General features: G+C 37.0%; 1 protein-coding gene across 1 annotated transcript; it reads left to right on the top strand.

Annotated features, from left to right (window-relative positions):
* The first annotated feature begins 14,858 nt into the window (after positions 1–14,858).
* LOC149176584 (uncharacterized) lies at positions 14,859–15,476 on the top strand. The gene has a single exon (XM_089421522.1). The coding sequence runs from the start codon at positions 14,859–14,861 to the stop codon at positions 15,474–15,476; it is 618 nt and encodes a 205-aa protein (XP_089277648.1).
* Positions 15,477–18,042: the final 2,566 nt, after the last annotated feature.

Genomic DNA, 18,042 nt, shown 5'->3' with positions numbered 1-18,042 from the left:
AGGCAGATTTCACATCCATTTGATATACTTTGAACTTCTTAAAACTAGAAAAAGCAAGAAGCATTATTATGGCTTCAAGTCTAGAAACAGGTGAAAAATTTTCTTCAAAGCCTATAGTTTCTTGTTGAGCATACCCTTTACAAACAAGTCTGGCCTTGTTTCTAATAACTTCTCCATTTTCATTCAGCTTGTTTTTGAATATCCATTTGGTTCCTATGACATTCTTATCATGAGTTCCAGGAACTAATTCCCAAGTATTATTCTTTTCAATTTTCTCAAGCCCTTCATTCATAGCCTTGACCCAACATTCATCTTTGCCTATTTTTTGTTCGATGGAGGAAAGCAATGCTAGATAGCTTGAAGCTTCTATAATAGTTCTTCTTGTATGCACAGCTGCCTCTTTCTGTACCAAAATTTGAGTCTCTGGATGATTTTTTTGAACATATCTAGATGGAGTCTTTTCTTCTCCCGTTATCTTCTCTTTTGGTGCTTCCTTAGTTTCTTCTTCTTCAACATTAGTTTGATAATCCTCATCTTCTTCCCACTCTCTAGTTTTTACCTACTTTGGATTTTCGTCTGCTTCATCAACCACAACATCAATACTTTCCACAATTTCCCAAGTCTTTTATTATAACGCTTGTATCCTTTACTCTGAGAAGAGTAACCAAGGAGAATGCCTTCATATGCTCTAGGTTCAAACTTGCCAATATTTTCATCAGTCCTTTTGATGTAACACTTGCTTCCAAAAACATTGAAGTATTTTACAGCAGGAGTCTTACCATACCAAAGTTCATGAGGAGTTTGAGTGTTGTTTGCCCGAACATTCATTTTGTTGATAATAGTGACGGTAGCAATTGTGGCTTCACCCCACAAGGTTGCAGGAGTTCCAAATTGATCTATCATAGCACGAGCCATTTGTTGAACAGTTATGTTCATCCTTTCTACCACTCCATTTTGTTGAGGAGTCCTTGTAGTATAAAATTCCCTTCTTATTCCATGTTCTTCACAGAAGTAAAAGAATTCATCCAAGGTAAATTCTCCTCCTTAATAAAACCTGAGGCATTTGATTTTTCGATCTGATTCGTTTTCAACCAAAGCTTTGAATGCTTTGAAATTTTCAAATGCTTTGTCTTTATGCTTTAGAAGTCCTATCCAACACATTCAAGAAAAGTCATCAATGAACAATATAAAGTATTCTTCTCCACGAGCTGACTTTTTCCTTGATGGACCACATAAATCAGTATGGACAAGTTCAATCAGCTTACTAGCTGATCCTTCCTTCTTAGGGAAATGTTTTCTGGTTTTCTTACCAAATTGACATGATTTGTGTATTGTATTTTCTAGAATTCTGATGTCAGGAAGTTCGCATACAGCCTAGAATTTGCATGCTTTCCTTGTATGAGGGAATCTTAGATGCCCCAACCTTCTGTGCCATAGCGAGTGTTCATCATTTTTGCTTAAATAGCATTATGGTTGTCCTCCATTGAGTATGTATAAACTATTTGGAGTTGTTATGCCTTTGATCACTGTTTCTCCTATATTAAGCTCACGAACAATACATCCATTTGATCAGAATACTACCTCATTTCCTTGATCACAAATTTGACTAACACTCCAAAGATCATGCTTTAAACCATCAACACACATAACATTCCCAACTTTTACCTTTTCTTTTAAGAGAATAGATCCTTTACCGTTTATGATTGCAGGGGTGTCATTTCCATATGAGACCTTCCTTTCCTTTTCTAAGGCACTATATGACTGAAGTTTTTCTTTATCACCTGTGATGTGCTTCGAGCATCCACTATCAATGTATCAATGATGTTCTTGTCCTTCTGCATATAAGGCTATACCACATCTTTCGATTTGCGGTTCTTCCTTTTTCCATGTTTTGGGACCCAATGAAGCTTGGTACTTCTAAGATGTTTGCCGAAATTTACTCATGCATTCGGAGTCTTCATGACAGAAGTTGTTACAAATAGAGAATTCTATTTCATTTTCAAGAACAAAAATTTATTATAGGTGCGTTTCCTAATCCTAGTCAGATTCCTTTGATTTTGTGCTTCTCTAGTCATGATGGTCTTGTAACCAACACATTGAGCAACTTTGTGTCCAAAGTTATGACATGAAAAACATTGGCCATTAAAGAAATTCCTACGATTATCGAATCTACTAACCTGATGATTGTAGTTTCCATTGACATTCATTCTTGAAGCAAATTGAGAATGATTTACCTGTGGTTGGTTATAGCTTTTGTTCATCCTTGAAGTATATTGAAACTGATTTACCTGATGATCTGTTTTAAGCCTCTGCTGATGATTGTCAACCTGTTAATTTCTCCTTACTGCATCAAGATAGCTTTTGGAGGTTGATGGCTTCTGTGCTTGCAATGGTTCTTCAACATATCCAAGATATGTCTTTATCAGAGGATAAAAATGTACTTTGATAATTTAATCTAATGTTTATGATCCTTTAGCAAACTTAAGATTGAGAGCTTTTGTTTTCTCAATTTCTTTTCTTAGACCTACAATTTCACATTCTAGTTTTTCATTATGTTTTTCCCTTTTAGCAAGTTGGAATGTAAGAGTATCTATAATCATACTCTTTTCTTCTAAACAGATTTTATGTTTAGAAATTTCTTCATAGAGACCATCCTCATCTAAAGCATCCAAGAAATCATCATCTTTAAAATCCATCAAAAGTCTATAATCATTACTATTTTCTTCTTCATCACTATATGATAAACCATCACTATATTCATGTGTATAGTAGCTCTTCTTATTTACACTTTGTTTTCTATTCCATTTTGTCGATTCCTTACCTTTATCATGCTTATCTTTGTGAGGAAATTTGGCAGTATATTGACCTACTCTTCCACAAGAAAAACATTTGAAATGTAGCTTACCTCTGAATCTTCTAGAACCCCTTTGAAGGTTCTTGACATAGTTTGATTCTTCCTCTCCTTCTGATGTATGTCCTGACTCATTGAGTTCTCCTTTTCTTGAAGCTTTGAATGTGGCTTCTCTCATATCTGGTGGATCCCCTTTTCCCATTCCGAAAGCAGTTAGGATTCCAAGAATTGGCTAGCCACCCCAGGCGGGTGGGCGGGCTGCTAGCGTGGTGCGGGGTGGGATGCTACACCCCACCACCCACCACCCCGGCGGCTCACCTGCCGGCCTCGGGTGGTCGGCCAATTCTAGGAATCAGTAGGCCACACCAAGCGGGCAAGCAAGCCACAAGGGTGACATGGGGTGGGTAGCGACGCCCCACCCCGTGCAACCCCAGTGGCCCGCCCACCCGCCGGGGTGGCCGGGTGGGCGACCACGATGGCTCATGGTGGGAAGTGGCGCCTCACCACGCGCCACACCGGGGCCTAGCCCGCTCGCCCGGGGTGGCTGTATGATTCTTGGAATCAGACGGCCACCCCGAGCAGGTGAGCGGGCCGCCAGGGTAGCTGTCTGATTCTCGGAATCAGATGGCCACCCTTAGCAGGTGGGCGGGCTGCCAGGGTGGCGCAGGGTGCGGCGCTGGAATCAACTGGCCACCACGGGTGCACAGGCGAGCTGCCAAGGTTGCGCGACGAGGGCGAGTGGGGTGTCGGGTGGGGTAGGGTAGACGAGCGAGTGGGTGGGGTGAGGTGGGGGGTGGCCGGGTAGGGCGGGTGGGGTGCGGTGGCCGGGCAGGGTGGGGTGGCTGGTCGAGTGGGTGGGGCACTGGTTGGGGTGGCCAGGTGGGCCGGAGCGGCATGAGGGGGTGGGGAGGTAGGTGAGGAGAGGCGTGAGGGGGTAGGTAGTGTAGGGTTGGGGGGAGGGACTGCGTAGGGTAGGGTGGGGTGGGGGGGGGTAGGGTAGGGTTAGGGGAAATGGCAGGAGGGAGGGGTGTGACGGGGTAGGAGGGGAGTGTGGGGGAAGGTAGGTTGTTGGGAGGGGGCAGGAGGGATGAGTGGGGAGGGGAGTGAGGGGGGAGGGGGCGGGTAGGGTCGAGTGGAGGGGAAAGGGTGGGTAGGGTGGGGTAGTGGGGACGGGCAAGAGTGGGTACGGTGTGGGGCGATGGGAGGAGGTGCGTGGGGAGAGGGGGGGGAATGCGGTGAGGGGTGGGAAGGGGTGCAAGGGCGTGAGGGGGTGGGGAGGGCAATGTGAGTGGAGGGGGCGGTAAGGGTGCAGGGAGGGGGCAGGCACAGGTGTGGGCAGGGTGAGGGGAGGCAGTGGGTGGGGGGAGGGGAGGGGGGTGAGGTGTGGGCTGGTGGGGAGTGAGTTAGTGGGGTGGAGGGTGTGGGGGAGGGGTGCGTGGGGTGGAGTGAGGCGATGGGGTGGGGTGGTCAGCCGGTTGAGCTGTCGGGGTGGCGCGGGGTGGGGGTGCCCAGTTATACTAGGCCCACCATGCTCATGACAGAAGTATTCGTTAATTTGACTGACAAAATCTATTAATTAAAAAAAAATCTACTTCATTAAACTAATTTAATATGAAAATTTTTGAGGAAAAAAAATTTAACTGACCTTTCAATTGCGAGAATTATTTGTTGAATATGTTGTTGATAACAATGTAGCTACTTCACAAATTTGCTCCAAGTTTTTCAACGAACCTCAGAAAACCTTGATGTAATGTGAGTAATAGTGATAATGGAATTTAGTGTATAGGTGAAATTACGGAGATGTTTTACCATACAATGAATGTGGGATTAATTAGTTTTAAAAAATTTTAACATGCTAATATTTTTATGGTGATGAAGGAAAAAATGATAAAGCGAATATTATGGAATTGTTTTATAGTGGGTGAATGTGGGATTAATTTGTTTCAGAATGTATTATAAAAATTTAAAAAAAAATTCAGTTGTTTAGTAAATATTATATACTTTGACTATTAAAATAATTTAGGTAGAAGTTGCACTTTACAGTTTTAACTTTAATGATTTATTTCATAAAAAAAATTAGTTTACATTTTTCATTAAATTGTATAATAAAATAATGAAGAGAAATAAATCTCACAAACTTTTAGGAGGGAATTATATTCGTGAAACTTTCTGGGGGGGGAATTTTTGGAGGGAAAATTTCATTCTCTAAGCTATATAATATCTTTATGGGTCTCTCCATTTGTATCATTCAACATCTTCTATTTGAAAGGGATGGATTGTCCTGATAGTGAAGTTTCGATTTTTACAACATCAACATCTTCATTGTGTAACAACTCTATTCATATCGATGAATATAGCGGAAATTCTTCCACTATGAATAGAAAGTCAATTCTTCAACTTAGTCCTAATGCTAAGGACTATGAGAGTAGCATTGATGAAAGAGGTGATGGATAATTTCAAATAAATAAAGAGTCATAGATTTCACTTATTCTAAATTCGAAGGACTATGAAAGCAGTAGTGATGATGAGCTTGATGACAAATTTCAAAAGAATGGAGTGTCACGGTGTACACTTAGTCATAATTCTACGAACTATGAGAGCAATAGTGATGAAGAGCATGATGGTGAACTTCAAAAGAATGGAGTGTCATAGTGTCCACTTAGTCCTAATTCTAAGGACTATGAGAGAAACAATGTTGAAGAGCATGGTGACGAATTTCAAAAGAATGGAGTGTCACGGTCTCCACTTAGTCCTAATTCTAAGGACTATGAGAATAGCAGTGATGAAGAGCGTGATAAAAAATTTCGAAAGAATGGAGTGTCAAAGTGTCCACTTAGTCCTGATTCTAAGGAATATGAGAGCAGCAGTGATGAAGAGCATGACGATGAATTTCAAAAGTATGGAGTGTCATGGTGTCCAGTTAGTCCTAATCCTATGGACTATCAGAGCGGTAGTGATGAAGAGCGGGATGATGAATTTCAAAAGTATGGAGTGTCATGGTGTTCAGTTAGTCCTAATTCTAAGGACTATGATAGCAACAGTGATGAAGAGTGGGATGATGAATTTCAAAGGAATGGAGTGTCACAATGTCCTCTTAGTCCTAATTCTAAGGACTATGAGAGCAGTAGTGATGAAGGATAGGATGATACACTTAGTCTTAATTCTAATGAGCATAAAGGTAGCAGTGATGAAGGACGAGATTATGCACTTAGTCCTAATTCTATGGACTATGAGAGCAGCACTAAAAATGCACATGAGGAAGAATATCCAATAAACATCGATTCAAATTTTCCATTGAGTTCGAATTCTAAGGACTATGATAGTAGCATTGAAGGGGAAGATGAAGAATATCCTCCAAGTTAGTATCTAAAAAGCACATTTGATCATACTGTGGCTAACATTCCTCTTAATTATGATAAAAATCCTTATACAAATGATGATCTAATAATGGAGATGCTACCAAGAAATATTGTATTCGGGAGTATGAGCAGACCTTTTCGTATCAATGCAATATGTTCTAGTTATACAAGGGGTAGAGCACAATATCTAACGAGAAGAAGTTCTATAAACACACTCATTTCAAGTGAATGTTGCCAAAAATATTGCTTGAAACATATGGATTTCAAATTTGCATTAGAGAGTAGGAAGAGATATTTTTCAATGAATAAAAGCATGCAAAATTCATATTTAGTTGGGTGCATGCAATATATATTGTTAGGTTATGATTATCATATTAGGACTTTATTTATCTATAAAAAATCTTTCAAAATGTTTCATTCAACTGGGAATTTTCGTCTCTCGATAATTCAAGAGAATTTGGAAAAGGATCCCACATTTTATTTAGAAGTACATCATAAAAGACAGTTTGGGCCATTATAAAATATTGCAATGTCATGGATGAAAGATTTCTTTTCAAAGAACAGAGAGTGTATGCCAAATAGAGAGACAATACATATTCCAGATAATTTTTCAAGATGAGAAATCTACAACTTATATAAAGAATATGCAGAAGGTGCTGAGGGACATGGCCTATTTATTACATATCAATATTTTGTAAAGGTATAGAAGAAAGAGTTCAACAATGTCTATATTCCTAAGAAGACAAGGATGGGTATCTGTAGTACACATGCTTCTCTTAGATAAAAAAGGGACAAATGTGAAGGGTCAGAAATAGGTAAGAATTCATAACTTTAACTTTTAGAATTGTATATTCATCAAGTATGAAAACATATTTCTTAATGGCTTTCCTTTATGTTATGTAGATTCAATTGTCAAATAACTTAAGGAGCATCACAAACAATAAAAGCATGAAAGGAAAAAGCTGTAAAAGCATCGAAACAAGTGTTATGGTAATCCGAATAAATATTTGGGTTTGATAATTGATGGTATGGACCAGAAGAAAGCACTTTTACCACATTTTGTTCACACACCCAAAAATTTACAGGAGGAAAATTTTATTTAGTATCACTTGGTCAGTTGTATGGTCTTCAATGGGAAAATGTTGCCAAGGGTGTACTTCACAGCTCCAAATATTCATAATGATGCAAATCTGACCATAACCATAATTCATGTTGTGCTTTCTCATTGGTATGGTAATCTTCCTGAAGTTTTGTATCTACAATTGGACAACACTTGCTCTGAAAAAAAAATCAGGTTGTTTTTGGATATCTAAACATGCTTGTTGAATTGAGAATTTTCCAGAAGGTAAAGGTTGGTTTCCTTCTTGTTGGGCACACTGATGACCATATTGATAAGATGTTCAGTTGTTTTTCAGTCACATTGAGGAGGAAGGAAGTTGGGAGCTTGCCATCATTAATTGAATGTTTTAAGAAATCATACATGCCAGAGCCTACTTTTGATGTGTTGGAAGAAACTATTGACATGCGAAGTTTTATTATGGGATCATATGGTGAGGTGAAATGAATTGAACAACTTAATGACATGAGCTTCCAACATCAATTTTGTATCAAAAAAATTGATGGGAAAACACTAATATGGGGCAAGAAGTATTCAACTACTGCAGAATGGGCACCATCATCAGGTTTGCAATTTTTGAAGTTCATTCCAGATCATCCAACATTTGCATCAAAAATATTGTTATTACGATGAGTTGGTGAAGTTCATAATGCACACAAACAAAATAGAGATATAAATTATTATAATTTCCTAGAAGAAATTAAAAAATTTATTAGATATACATATGAGTACTTTGACATTGCTGATTCAGTTTGGTGGGAGTCATTTTTCAATTATCAAAGTGATATAATTTCAACAACAAAAAATGAAGATATACCTTTGAAAAATCCATGTATTTGGCCACAAAATGTGTCGAATGCACATGAGGAAATAAATTTTTTTGAATAGCATCAATCTCAATATATTGTTAATCCTTCACAGGCAGAGGAAAGAGAGATGTCTATTGGTTCCAGAATATCTCATGCACAACGTGAAGCCATGGAAGACCTTTACAAGGGTTCAGTACAGGATATTAAGGAGGGGTTGCATGATCGCAGTGCTAGTAGATGGAGATCCCAATGGCTATCCATTCTGGGTTGCTAAAGTTATAAAGGTCTTTATAGAAAATGAGGACGTTACAAGTGTTGAAGTACATTTTTATTCCACAAACACACACCCATTCAATGGTGTGTATAAGCCAGAGATGGTAGTTGACAAAAAAAATGGTGGAAAGGGAAAAAGAAAGGGTACGAATATAAATCGTTGCCACACAGACATATTAAAATTGGAGGATGTTGACATACTTGTTTATGACTTCAATTTAACAAAGAGAGGAACTCTTTGCTTCAAGACGACAGAGATTCTGAAAAGGTTGTTACCAGAAGGAACAGTGTTGAGATGGAAGTCTTCTGAAACCAATCATAGATCTAGGAGAATTTTGAAACTTGAAATGATGGGCATGCATGTGGACTCAGATGGGGCACTAGTTGATGAAAGAGAAGAATATGGAACATCTTCGTCAGCATCCAGTCACTAATCTGAAGAAAACATGATAGTGTGCAAGAAAATATGAGTGATTTTGAATAATTTTTTAAGACAGTTTATCTAATTGATGTATGCATAGTATCTTGAAATAAATTTTTTGATTTCCATATGGTGTTAAATGACAAGTTTTGAGTCATTTTTATGTTGTTGGATTATATGTCTTAGTTATGATAATTTTTATTGTTTAGAATATCTACAATGAAACATTAAATTAGAGATATAATGTATGTTTGATTCAATATACAAATAATGGCTTTTGAAATCATTTAATAATGTAATTTGTTCATAATGTCATGGTTTTTTTATTTTATGGTTGAAATTTTTTTAATTTCTTTTGTATCTAGCATGTTATGGTTGATAAAATGTTGAATTTATACTTAGGAAAGAAAAATGTTATTCTACCAAAAACATTAGTGTGTTCTTTTCCTCATAAACAACTTTGTTATCCACACTAAAAATTTGTTTTTACTAGCATTTTTTTTAAATTTTGAAGATTGCCCATAAAAAAATTCATCGTTCCAGTATCATCACTTTTTCATTTTCAAGCTATATTTTGCATGAAAATTTCATTTTCACTGCCATTTTTAAAACATGTTCAAAATTATCCCTAAAAGAAAAACCATCGTTCCAGTATACACACTTTTCATTTTTAGCACTATTTTTTATTTTTTTCTCCTCTTTTGGCCACGGTTCCCATTTTGAGTTTATAATTCCCATTTCAAAGTTTACATTGTTCATAGTAATACTTTGAAGATTCTTCTTTTCTTCTATGGCAGAAACTTTTGATTCAAACTTAGAAGACAAGGATCTTAGAACCTTTTCAACTAAAGTAGTTTATTTTATCTCTTCACCCAAGTTTTTCATGCTATTAACAATCTCACCTATATGTAGGAAATAATTAGCTACACTTTCATCATTGTGCATTCTCAGAGTTTCATATTGAATTCTAAGAGATTCTAGTTTTGCACGTTTTACCTAATTGTCTCCTTCATAGCTTAGAATGATCTTGTCCCATATTTCTTTGGCGGTTTTGAGCTGCATAACCTTGACGAATTTTAATTGTGACAGACTCCCTAATAGAGTATTGATAGCCTTTACACTCATTTCATACTGCTTTTTACCTGTTGTATCTCTAGGAGTTGCTGATGGAAATGTGTATCCTCCTTCCACAATATCCCAAACCTCTGTTCCAAGAGATTGAAGATAGGTTGTGGTTCTTACCTTCCAATAGACTAAGTTTCTCCCACCAAAGATTGGTGACCTGATGGATGCCTCTCTTTCGTAGTTGCTCATGATGATAGATCTTCCTTCAAGCGATCAAGCTTCTTCTGAAGGACCTGCTCTGATACCAATTGTTGGAAATAATACTAAGAGGGGGGTGAATCAGTATTATTATGTCAATAATATTTCTTTTCACAATCAGATTTTTATACGCTACTTCAGTTAATGAAACTTCCGTATATATGCAAGTGTTGTTAAGAGAACTAGCATATATCCTGCAGACTTATAATTTAGTTAATTCCTTAGATGTTGATCTTTAATTTGTGTATCAAAACCATATAACAGTAACCAGCTATAGTAAAAATAGAGCTGACAATCACACACAAGAACACAAGATATAAAGTGGAAGCCCATTGTGGGTGAAAACCATCTGCTGCAATTTGTCTCTATCGTATTTTGATAACAAACTTATTTTTACAATATTTCTGTATTGGCACAGTATTATATCAGCATGTAGGCTTATACCTACAAAAGGCTACAACCTTCTCTCATTCTCCAGCTTCTCCTAGAAGGGAGCTATGTTGGCATTATGATTCTGGTTTGGGCTTTATGGTTCAGGTGTTCTACATGAAGGCAACTCACTCGAGTGGCAAAACTCTATTTAGGCTCTCAAAATGGTGGAAAATAAGAGGTCCACAAGTGCATTGTTCAAAAGGTGCGGACCCGCAAGTTCGCCGTCTAGGAAGTGCAGACATACCCGCAGGTTATCCATTCATAAGTTGCGGTCCCCCAGTTCACTCACTCCAATGCAAAGAAGCGCGCTCACGTGGGGTTTATTATGTTTGTCCCTTGGTATTTAGCCCATCGTTCATGATCCTATGGTTTTGGCCCATGGTTTAGGATCTAAATTATTTGAACCCCTATTTGGATCCCTTGTATTCGTTTTCGATGGTTTTGTCCCATGGTTTGAATAAGGGCTTGCCTATAAAAAGGAAAGAGATCACTTGGCTAGTCACTTGTAAAATTTGAATATCTTAAGATCTGAATGTTTGGGTGATTGGTTTTAAAAGCTAGATCTAAATCGAGGAGAAAATTTAAGGTGAATCTATTTTTAAGTCACGATCTCTTGGGCGCATGATCAGATCTGTGGATCTGACTAACTGTGGCACATTGGAGGACTTTTAATTTGGCCCTAATCAAAGGTTCGCAGGCAATCCACGACGTAAGTGCGGGGGTACACAATGCAGGAGAAGACTCACTGTGGGGGCACGCAGCACAACAGAAGGCATAGTGTGAGGTACACAACACAGAAGAAAGAATGGTGCAGGGATATGCACATGCACAGAAGGAACAGTGCGGAGGTACGTGGTCAAACAGACAGTGCAGTGCGTATCTGAGTTGAGGTACGCAGTTCAACAGAAGGAGAAAGTGTTGTGGTACTCCTTCGGTAAAGCATTTCAAAATTTTTTGGAGCAAATGCTATATCAAGAACACTAATGAACAGCTTGGCAAACTTGAACCTAGAGCAGATGAAGACATTCTCCTTGGTTATTCTCCCCACAAAAAAGCATATAAGTGTTACAATAAAAGACTTGGAAGAATTGTTGACAACATTGATGTAGTGGTTGATGAAAAAGGATACATCGCTAGGCAAGTAAATCATGAAAATATCGAAGAGGATGAAGACTACTCTCCAAATTAGACAAATGATGAAGAAGAACCTCAAGAGGCACCTGAGGATCAAATAAGGATAAAAGAGAAGACTCCATCCAGGTACGTTCAAAAGAATCATCCAGAATCTCAGATTTTGGGGCAGAAAGAAGCAGGTGTACAAACAAGAAGAACAATTGCAGAAGCCTCAAGCTATTTTGCACTGCTCTCCTCCACTGAACCACAAAATGTAAGAGAGGCATGCAAAGATGAATGCTGGGTCAAGGCGATGGATGAAGAACTTGAGCAGATAGAAAAGAACAACACTTGGGAGTTGGTTCCTAGAACAAAGGATAAGAATGTCTGTTGGGACTCAGAAATGTCATATTTTCATCCACCTTTTTCTTCGCTATTCCTTACATTTCATCATCCCATTAACCTGTTATCATATCACTTTCCTACATACACTTGGGTTTCACCTTCTTATTTTCCATTTTATTCATTTTTGTATTATAAGTGAATTTATGACTAATTATTAGAAAATGTACATATTTTTATATATCTCAAGAATATGTGAGTTTTGTGATGTGTAGGAAATTTGTGAAGAATTAATATCTCCTCCACCATATCAAGAGATAATTATGCAAGCCTTTTTCTACGGAGAAAATCATGGAGGCATATCTTTTTCTAAGGAGAAAATCATGGAGGCATATCTTTTTCTAAGGAGAAAATCATGGAGGCATATCTTATCCTAAGGAGAAAATCATGGAGACATATCTTATCCAAGATATGTGAGATCATGTTTGAGAGATTTGTGTGATGATATCTTGTAATAACAGGAAACTAGTTGAGAGTGCTTGAGAGAATATTGGATATGTAATTATGGAAAGGTTATCTTCCTCATGTATATAAGAGAGTGCTCTCTCTTCATTGGAATAAGGAATAATAGAGAATGGAGATTAACTTTGATTCTTTCATGATTTGTAACTTAGTTATTGTAATATAATTTGACATAGTTTTATTGTTATGAGCTCATATCTGTTGTTTGCCATTCACTTCTTCACATGTTGTATTGCTTTTCTTTTATGCAATTTCATGCTTTCCTAGTTAGAGTTTCAACTCTTTAATTTGATTTCAGTAATTTAGATTAGATTAGTTCCACTTCAGTCCTGCATATATAGTGCATGTGTCTCGTAAGTCTACGGACCTCGGATTGACAAATTAAATAGTTGGGTAAGTACTACAACGGAATTAAACGAACATAGTTTCACCCAACATTTTGGCGCCATTGCCGGGGAGGCACGATGGATTGAAGTTTAGTTTGATTTTTCATGCAAGTGTGTTTAGACATGTTCCTAACTCCGAGGTGTTAAGGCGGTAAGACGTGGGGAACAGCCTATGCATCGCATTCGAGATACCGTAATGGGCTCGACCTCTTATGGATCAGGGCATGTAGGGTGTGTTTACATTTATGCAAGTGTGAATTTTGATTTCTGCAGGTGTGTTTGATTTTCGCAACTGTGAAGAATGTGTGATGAATTCATGGTTCATGGTTATAATTGAAGCATTCAATTACTAAATTAATGAGCAGTCCTTGTAAGAGGGTTTAATTGAGTATTGAATTCAAGATTATTTCTGTGGTCCTTTTGTTTTTAATTCAATTTTTAGTGTGCTGATTTTTATTTGCCTTTACTTTCAACATGGTTTTATAATGAGTGTCAGCTTGGAACTACTCACTTAGATCCTTGCAGAAGTTGGAATCTCCCCTTCCCTGGAAAAGGAGATCTTGACAAAAATTGAAAGTTCAACTACTCCCCAAGAAATAAATGAAGATTCAACATCTGAAGAATCCTGCATATCTGATGGCGAACAACCATTCGAACAGGAGGTCGAGGAAGAAGAGCAGCAGATCTGAGAAGAAGAACAGGAGTTACAGCATGATCTGAGTGAGAGAAACTGTGCATATCAAAGCTTCATCGAACAATGGTTCCAGGTAAGTATTAGATTAGATTCATCTTTTAATTTTTTAGTTGATTTGTAGTTACAACAACCAGACTCATTCACTGTCAAATATTTTCATCCATCATTTGAAAACATGCTACTGAATCTATTGTTGTCACTGCTACGTGAATGGCTTCATTGGAAGTTTAACTACACGTAACTAAATTGTAAATTCTAATTAGTATAGAGTAGGTAGGCTTTCAGTTTTAGTTTTTGCTTTCATTTTTAGTTCTGCTTTTACCTAGAATAAGTATGCTCTCCTCCTGCATCTTTGTACGATCTCGAGGATCAGAAAATAGGTTTCAGTTTTGCTTAGAATAAGTATGCTCTCCTCCTGCGCCTTTGTACGATCTTGAGGATCAAAAAATAGGGATGATTTAGGCGACCAATTTCAGGAATAAGTAAATGTTTTGCAATATGCTTCATCAAAAATATCTTTCAATATGCAAATTTTTATGTCCATTTGTTAAAAAGAAAATTTAAGACTAACCCTTTTTGTTTTTAAAGATAGGATTAATTTCATTTTCTAGACTGTTAATAATAAAAATAACGAAATTAAAAAAAAAAAAAAAAAAAAAATAAAATAAAATAATAAGAAAAAAATAAAAAATAAAATAAAACAGTCAGCCAGCGCACTCATGTATGGTTTCACACAGGTTATAGCTTGATAGTTGGAAGCTCTAAATCAGCGACGAACATTCTTGTTATCGAGGATTTGAATCTCAAATGTAAAATATTTTGTTGGGGGAGGAAACATATTGGACTGTGGAATCCAGGGAGGATCCATCTGGGAGTTTATCCTCTTTCGAGGACTCGACTCTAGACATCCATTTGTAAAGCCCGCATGCCATTAAATCAATATTAGCAATCATGATTTCAAACACATCAATGGACCGTGGGATTTTCAAGATAACCTACTACCAAACTTCATTCAATAAAACCCAATGCATAATTCAATGACACAGATGGGAAAGAAAACACAGAGAGAGGGGATGATTGTTTTTTTCAAAGTAGAAGAACCCAATCACCCGGCTTTAAAATCTAACAGAGAGAAACCAAATGAAGCCAGCGTCTCCATATTGTTAAAAAATAAAAAATAAAAAATAAAAAACAGTAAAATAATGGAATTTTCAGGATGAGTAGTAGCCGAGGATTTGGTTGGGCTCATCGTAAGCTAGATCCTCTTCTCGTCATTCTCAAAAGGGGTGCAGAACCAAAGAAACTAGCCCTGTCTTCAGCTGTGGGCATTACCTTGGCTATTTTTCCCAATTGCGGTACAACAGTGATACTATGTGGGATTGCTGCTGCTTTGCTTGGATCCAATATTCACACACCCACCCTGATGCTTGCCAACTTTGTTGCCATACCCATAGAACTGAGTTTGGTGGTGCCTTTCTTGCGTCTTGGTGAAGTCATTACTGGCGGGGATCATTTTTCTTTGACTTCAGATGCACTAAGGATGGTCATAACTGGTCAAGCTTCTCGTGATGTTGTTCTTAGTGTCTCTCACGTGATGCTTGGCTCGCTGGTTGCAGCGCCCTTCATCTTGGTTGTACTGTATTTTGTTTTTATTCCCTGCTTTAAGTTCTTGGTTCTTAAATTCAGTTCTCATCCACCAAGTCCAAAGAATACACATCATCCTCACCCAGAACCCAAGCCCAAGATGCCAGGGATCCAATCGCTGGGTTTTCCAGTTAAGTGCATGAATCTTGTGGCAATGAAAACCTTCTCGGCAATAATTGGCGAGATCTGATCTACCGTGGAAACTTGTTCGATCTCATGGTGAGATCACGCCTTCATTGCACGGCTTCGAGTACAATACTCTTTAAATTGACGCCTTGCAAGCTTTATCAGGAGGTTTTTGGGTTTCAGAAAACTGATATTACCAATTTCTGGTTCGAGGTTGCATGGCTTAATACTGTTCCACCCTCGTTTTCATTGCACATTCCCAACTCAAATGTACCTGAAATCCCACATAGCGCAGGCCCTAATGTTAAAAAGGATCCCGCACTTCTTACGCGCAGCAAAACTCTTATGGGCAACCAAATCCAAACTCTCTAGCACATTCAGAGGCTGCCCGAATGTTCAGTGAAAATAAGTGGGAATATAATAGAAGGGTTCGTGAAATTGTGGCGTAGAGTTGGACAACACACTAAGTCATTTTGTTTGTTAGGAAAGGTTTGTAATATTGTTTAGAGCCATTGATGGACTTATATCAATGAAACTTGACCTATCTGAATACTATGAATCAAGTGATTGATTCCAAGTTTCAAGGATAATTTTAGGGGCGAATGTTCGCCCTTTGGCGAAATTAAGGGGTTTTAAATTTTTAGTGGGCGAATATTTTGTATCATATACATTTTTACAAATCACCTCAAATAGCCCACCTTATTTTAAGGGAGAGGGTAAAAAAGGTAAATTTAGCCCTTGAAACTAGGACTTACAACCTTCCATTCGCCCATTTTCAAGAGAATAGGTTTTATTTAAGTGAATCCATTCGCCCATTTTCAAGAACAGGTTTTATTTAAGTGAATCCTATGGGCCAAATACCATATTTATATAAATTAATAAAAATATAAATAAATGAGAGATATGGTAAATAAATAAAACATTTTTTATATTTACTCCATAAGTCACCTTATATACATGTAAGGGTGTAAACAAATAAAAATATAAGTAAAGTTGAGGTATGGTAAATAAATAAAACGTTTTTTATATTTACTCCATAAGTCACCTTATATACATGTAAGGGTGTAAACAAATAAAAATATAAGTAAAGTGGAGGTATGGTAAATAAATAAAACGTCTTTTTATACTTACTCAAAAGGTATGGTAAATAAATAAAAATATAAATAAACTAGACGTATCGTAAATAAATAAAACCTCTTTTTATATTTAGTCCATAACCCTCGTTCTATTTATGAAGGCTCAAGAAAGAGGTTTTATTTAAGTGAATCCTATGGGCCAAATACCATATTTGTAAAAGAGATATGGTAAATTAATAAAAATATAAATAAACGAGAGGTATGGTAAACAAATAAAACATTTTTTTATATTTACTCCATAAGTCACCTTATATTTACGAACACTAAAAAAATGGGTTATATTTAGGTGAAACCTATGGCCAAAATACTATGGGACAAATACCATGGACTAGATTGTTATTAATACCATGCAAAAAACCATTATTAACCCTAATATTAGAATTAATAAAAACAAAAATGGCACATGGTATTGACATGGTATTCACAAAAATGGCACATGGTATTGACCCATGGTATTCACCTAGAATGTAGCCTATTTAAATGGGGGAATTAAAACAACATGTAGCCTATGCTAAGATTCACTAGGACTTTACAAAGTTTTATTATTTAGTGAAAGACTCGCCAAGATCTTACAAGATTTTATAATTGAGTAAAATATTCGCCATGCCTAGTGAGAGATTCGCCAAAAAATTATATATACATATTATATTATTGATAAAATTGCCTTCCATTTTTCTTATATACCATGGAGATTCGCCCATTTATTATATTTATAAATTTAGGGGGGGTTCTTAAAATTTTCCCTGCCAAGTTTAGTCTTAAATGCCTAGAGACTTGGTGTATGTCTGTTTTTATGTGCTGGCTTTTTGTTATTTGTCAAAGTCACAACCATGCCTATGCCTATTCATAGTGTTTATACAAGGATGATAGCTATGAACTTGACAGTGAAGGGCAGCGTTTTTCATAGCCCATGTAATCTTCCCACTATATTTTGTTTGTTATGTATATAGTTGGCAAACTTAAAAAATAAAAATAAAAATAAAAATAAAAAAAAATAAAAAAACTTGTCACACTCACTACTTGTTCCCTAACAAATACAACGTTTTTTTTCAAATATTTTCAATCAACTTTCCTGCACATCAATAAAAACATTTTGAAAAAGCGTTGCACAATCAATGAGTAAATTGCATGAGGACATGCAATAATTTTAGTTGGGGGGAAATAAAAGTATGTTGGACTTTTTTTTGTGAATTTATGGGCAAAAGTAGGATGCATATACTAACACGTGAAATGAGATTGGTGTTATGTAGGACAACGAGAAGCTTATGAAGAAAGCTCAACATTACGATGCAACACCTTTTTCATCCACAATTAGTGTAACTTCGAAAAATAATTAAAAAAAAAAAACAATGGACATTTTGTAAATTCTTGAAAATGCGCTAATTCGTTTTTGACTCACTTCATACAGGAATGATCGATGGAGATGGCACACGAAGATAACAATTTTTATGCAGGAATGGTGCTAAGTTTTTCAGAGTATGCAAAGTGATTTTT

This window comes from Pinus tabuliformis, chromosome 4_1 (genome assembly GCF_031772625.1).
Source record: "Pinus tabuliformis cultivar Carrire ecotype Pingquan chromosome 4_1, CPIR1, whole genome shotgun sequence".
In the NCBI taxonomy this organism is placed as follows: Eukaryota; Viridiplantae; Streptophyta; class Pinopsida; order Pinales; family Pinaceae; genus Pinus; species Pinus tabuliformis.
This window is presented reverse-complemented; position numbering and strand designations above follow the sequence as displayed.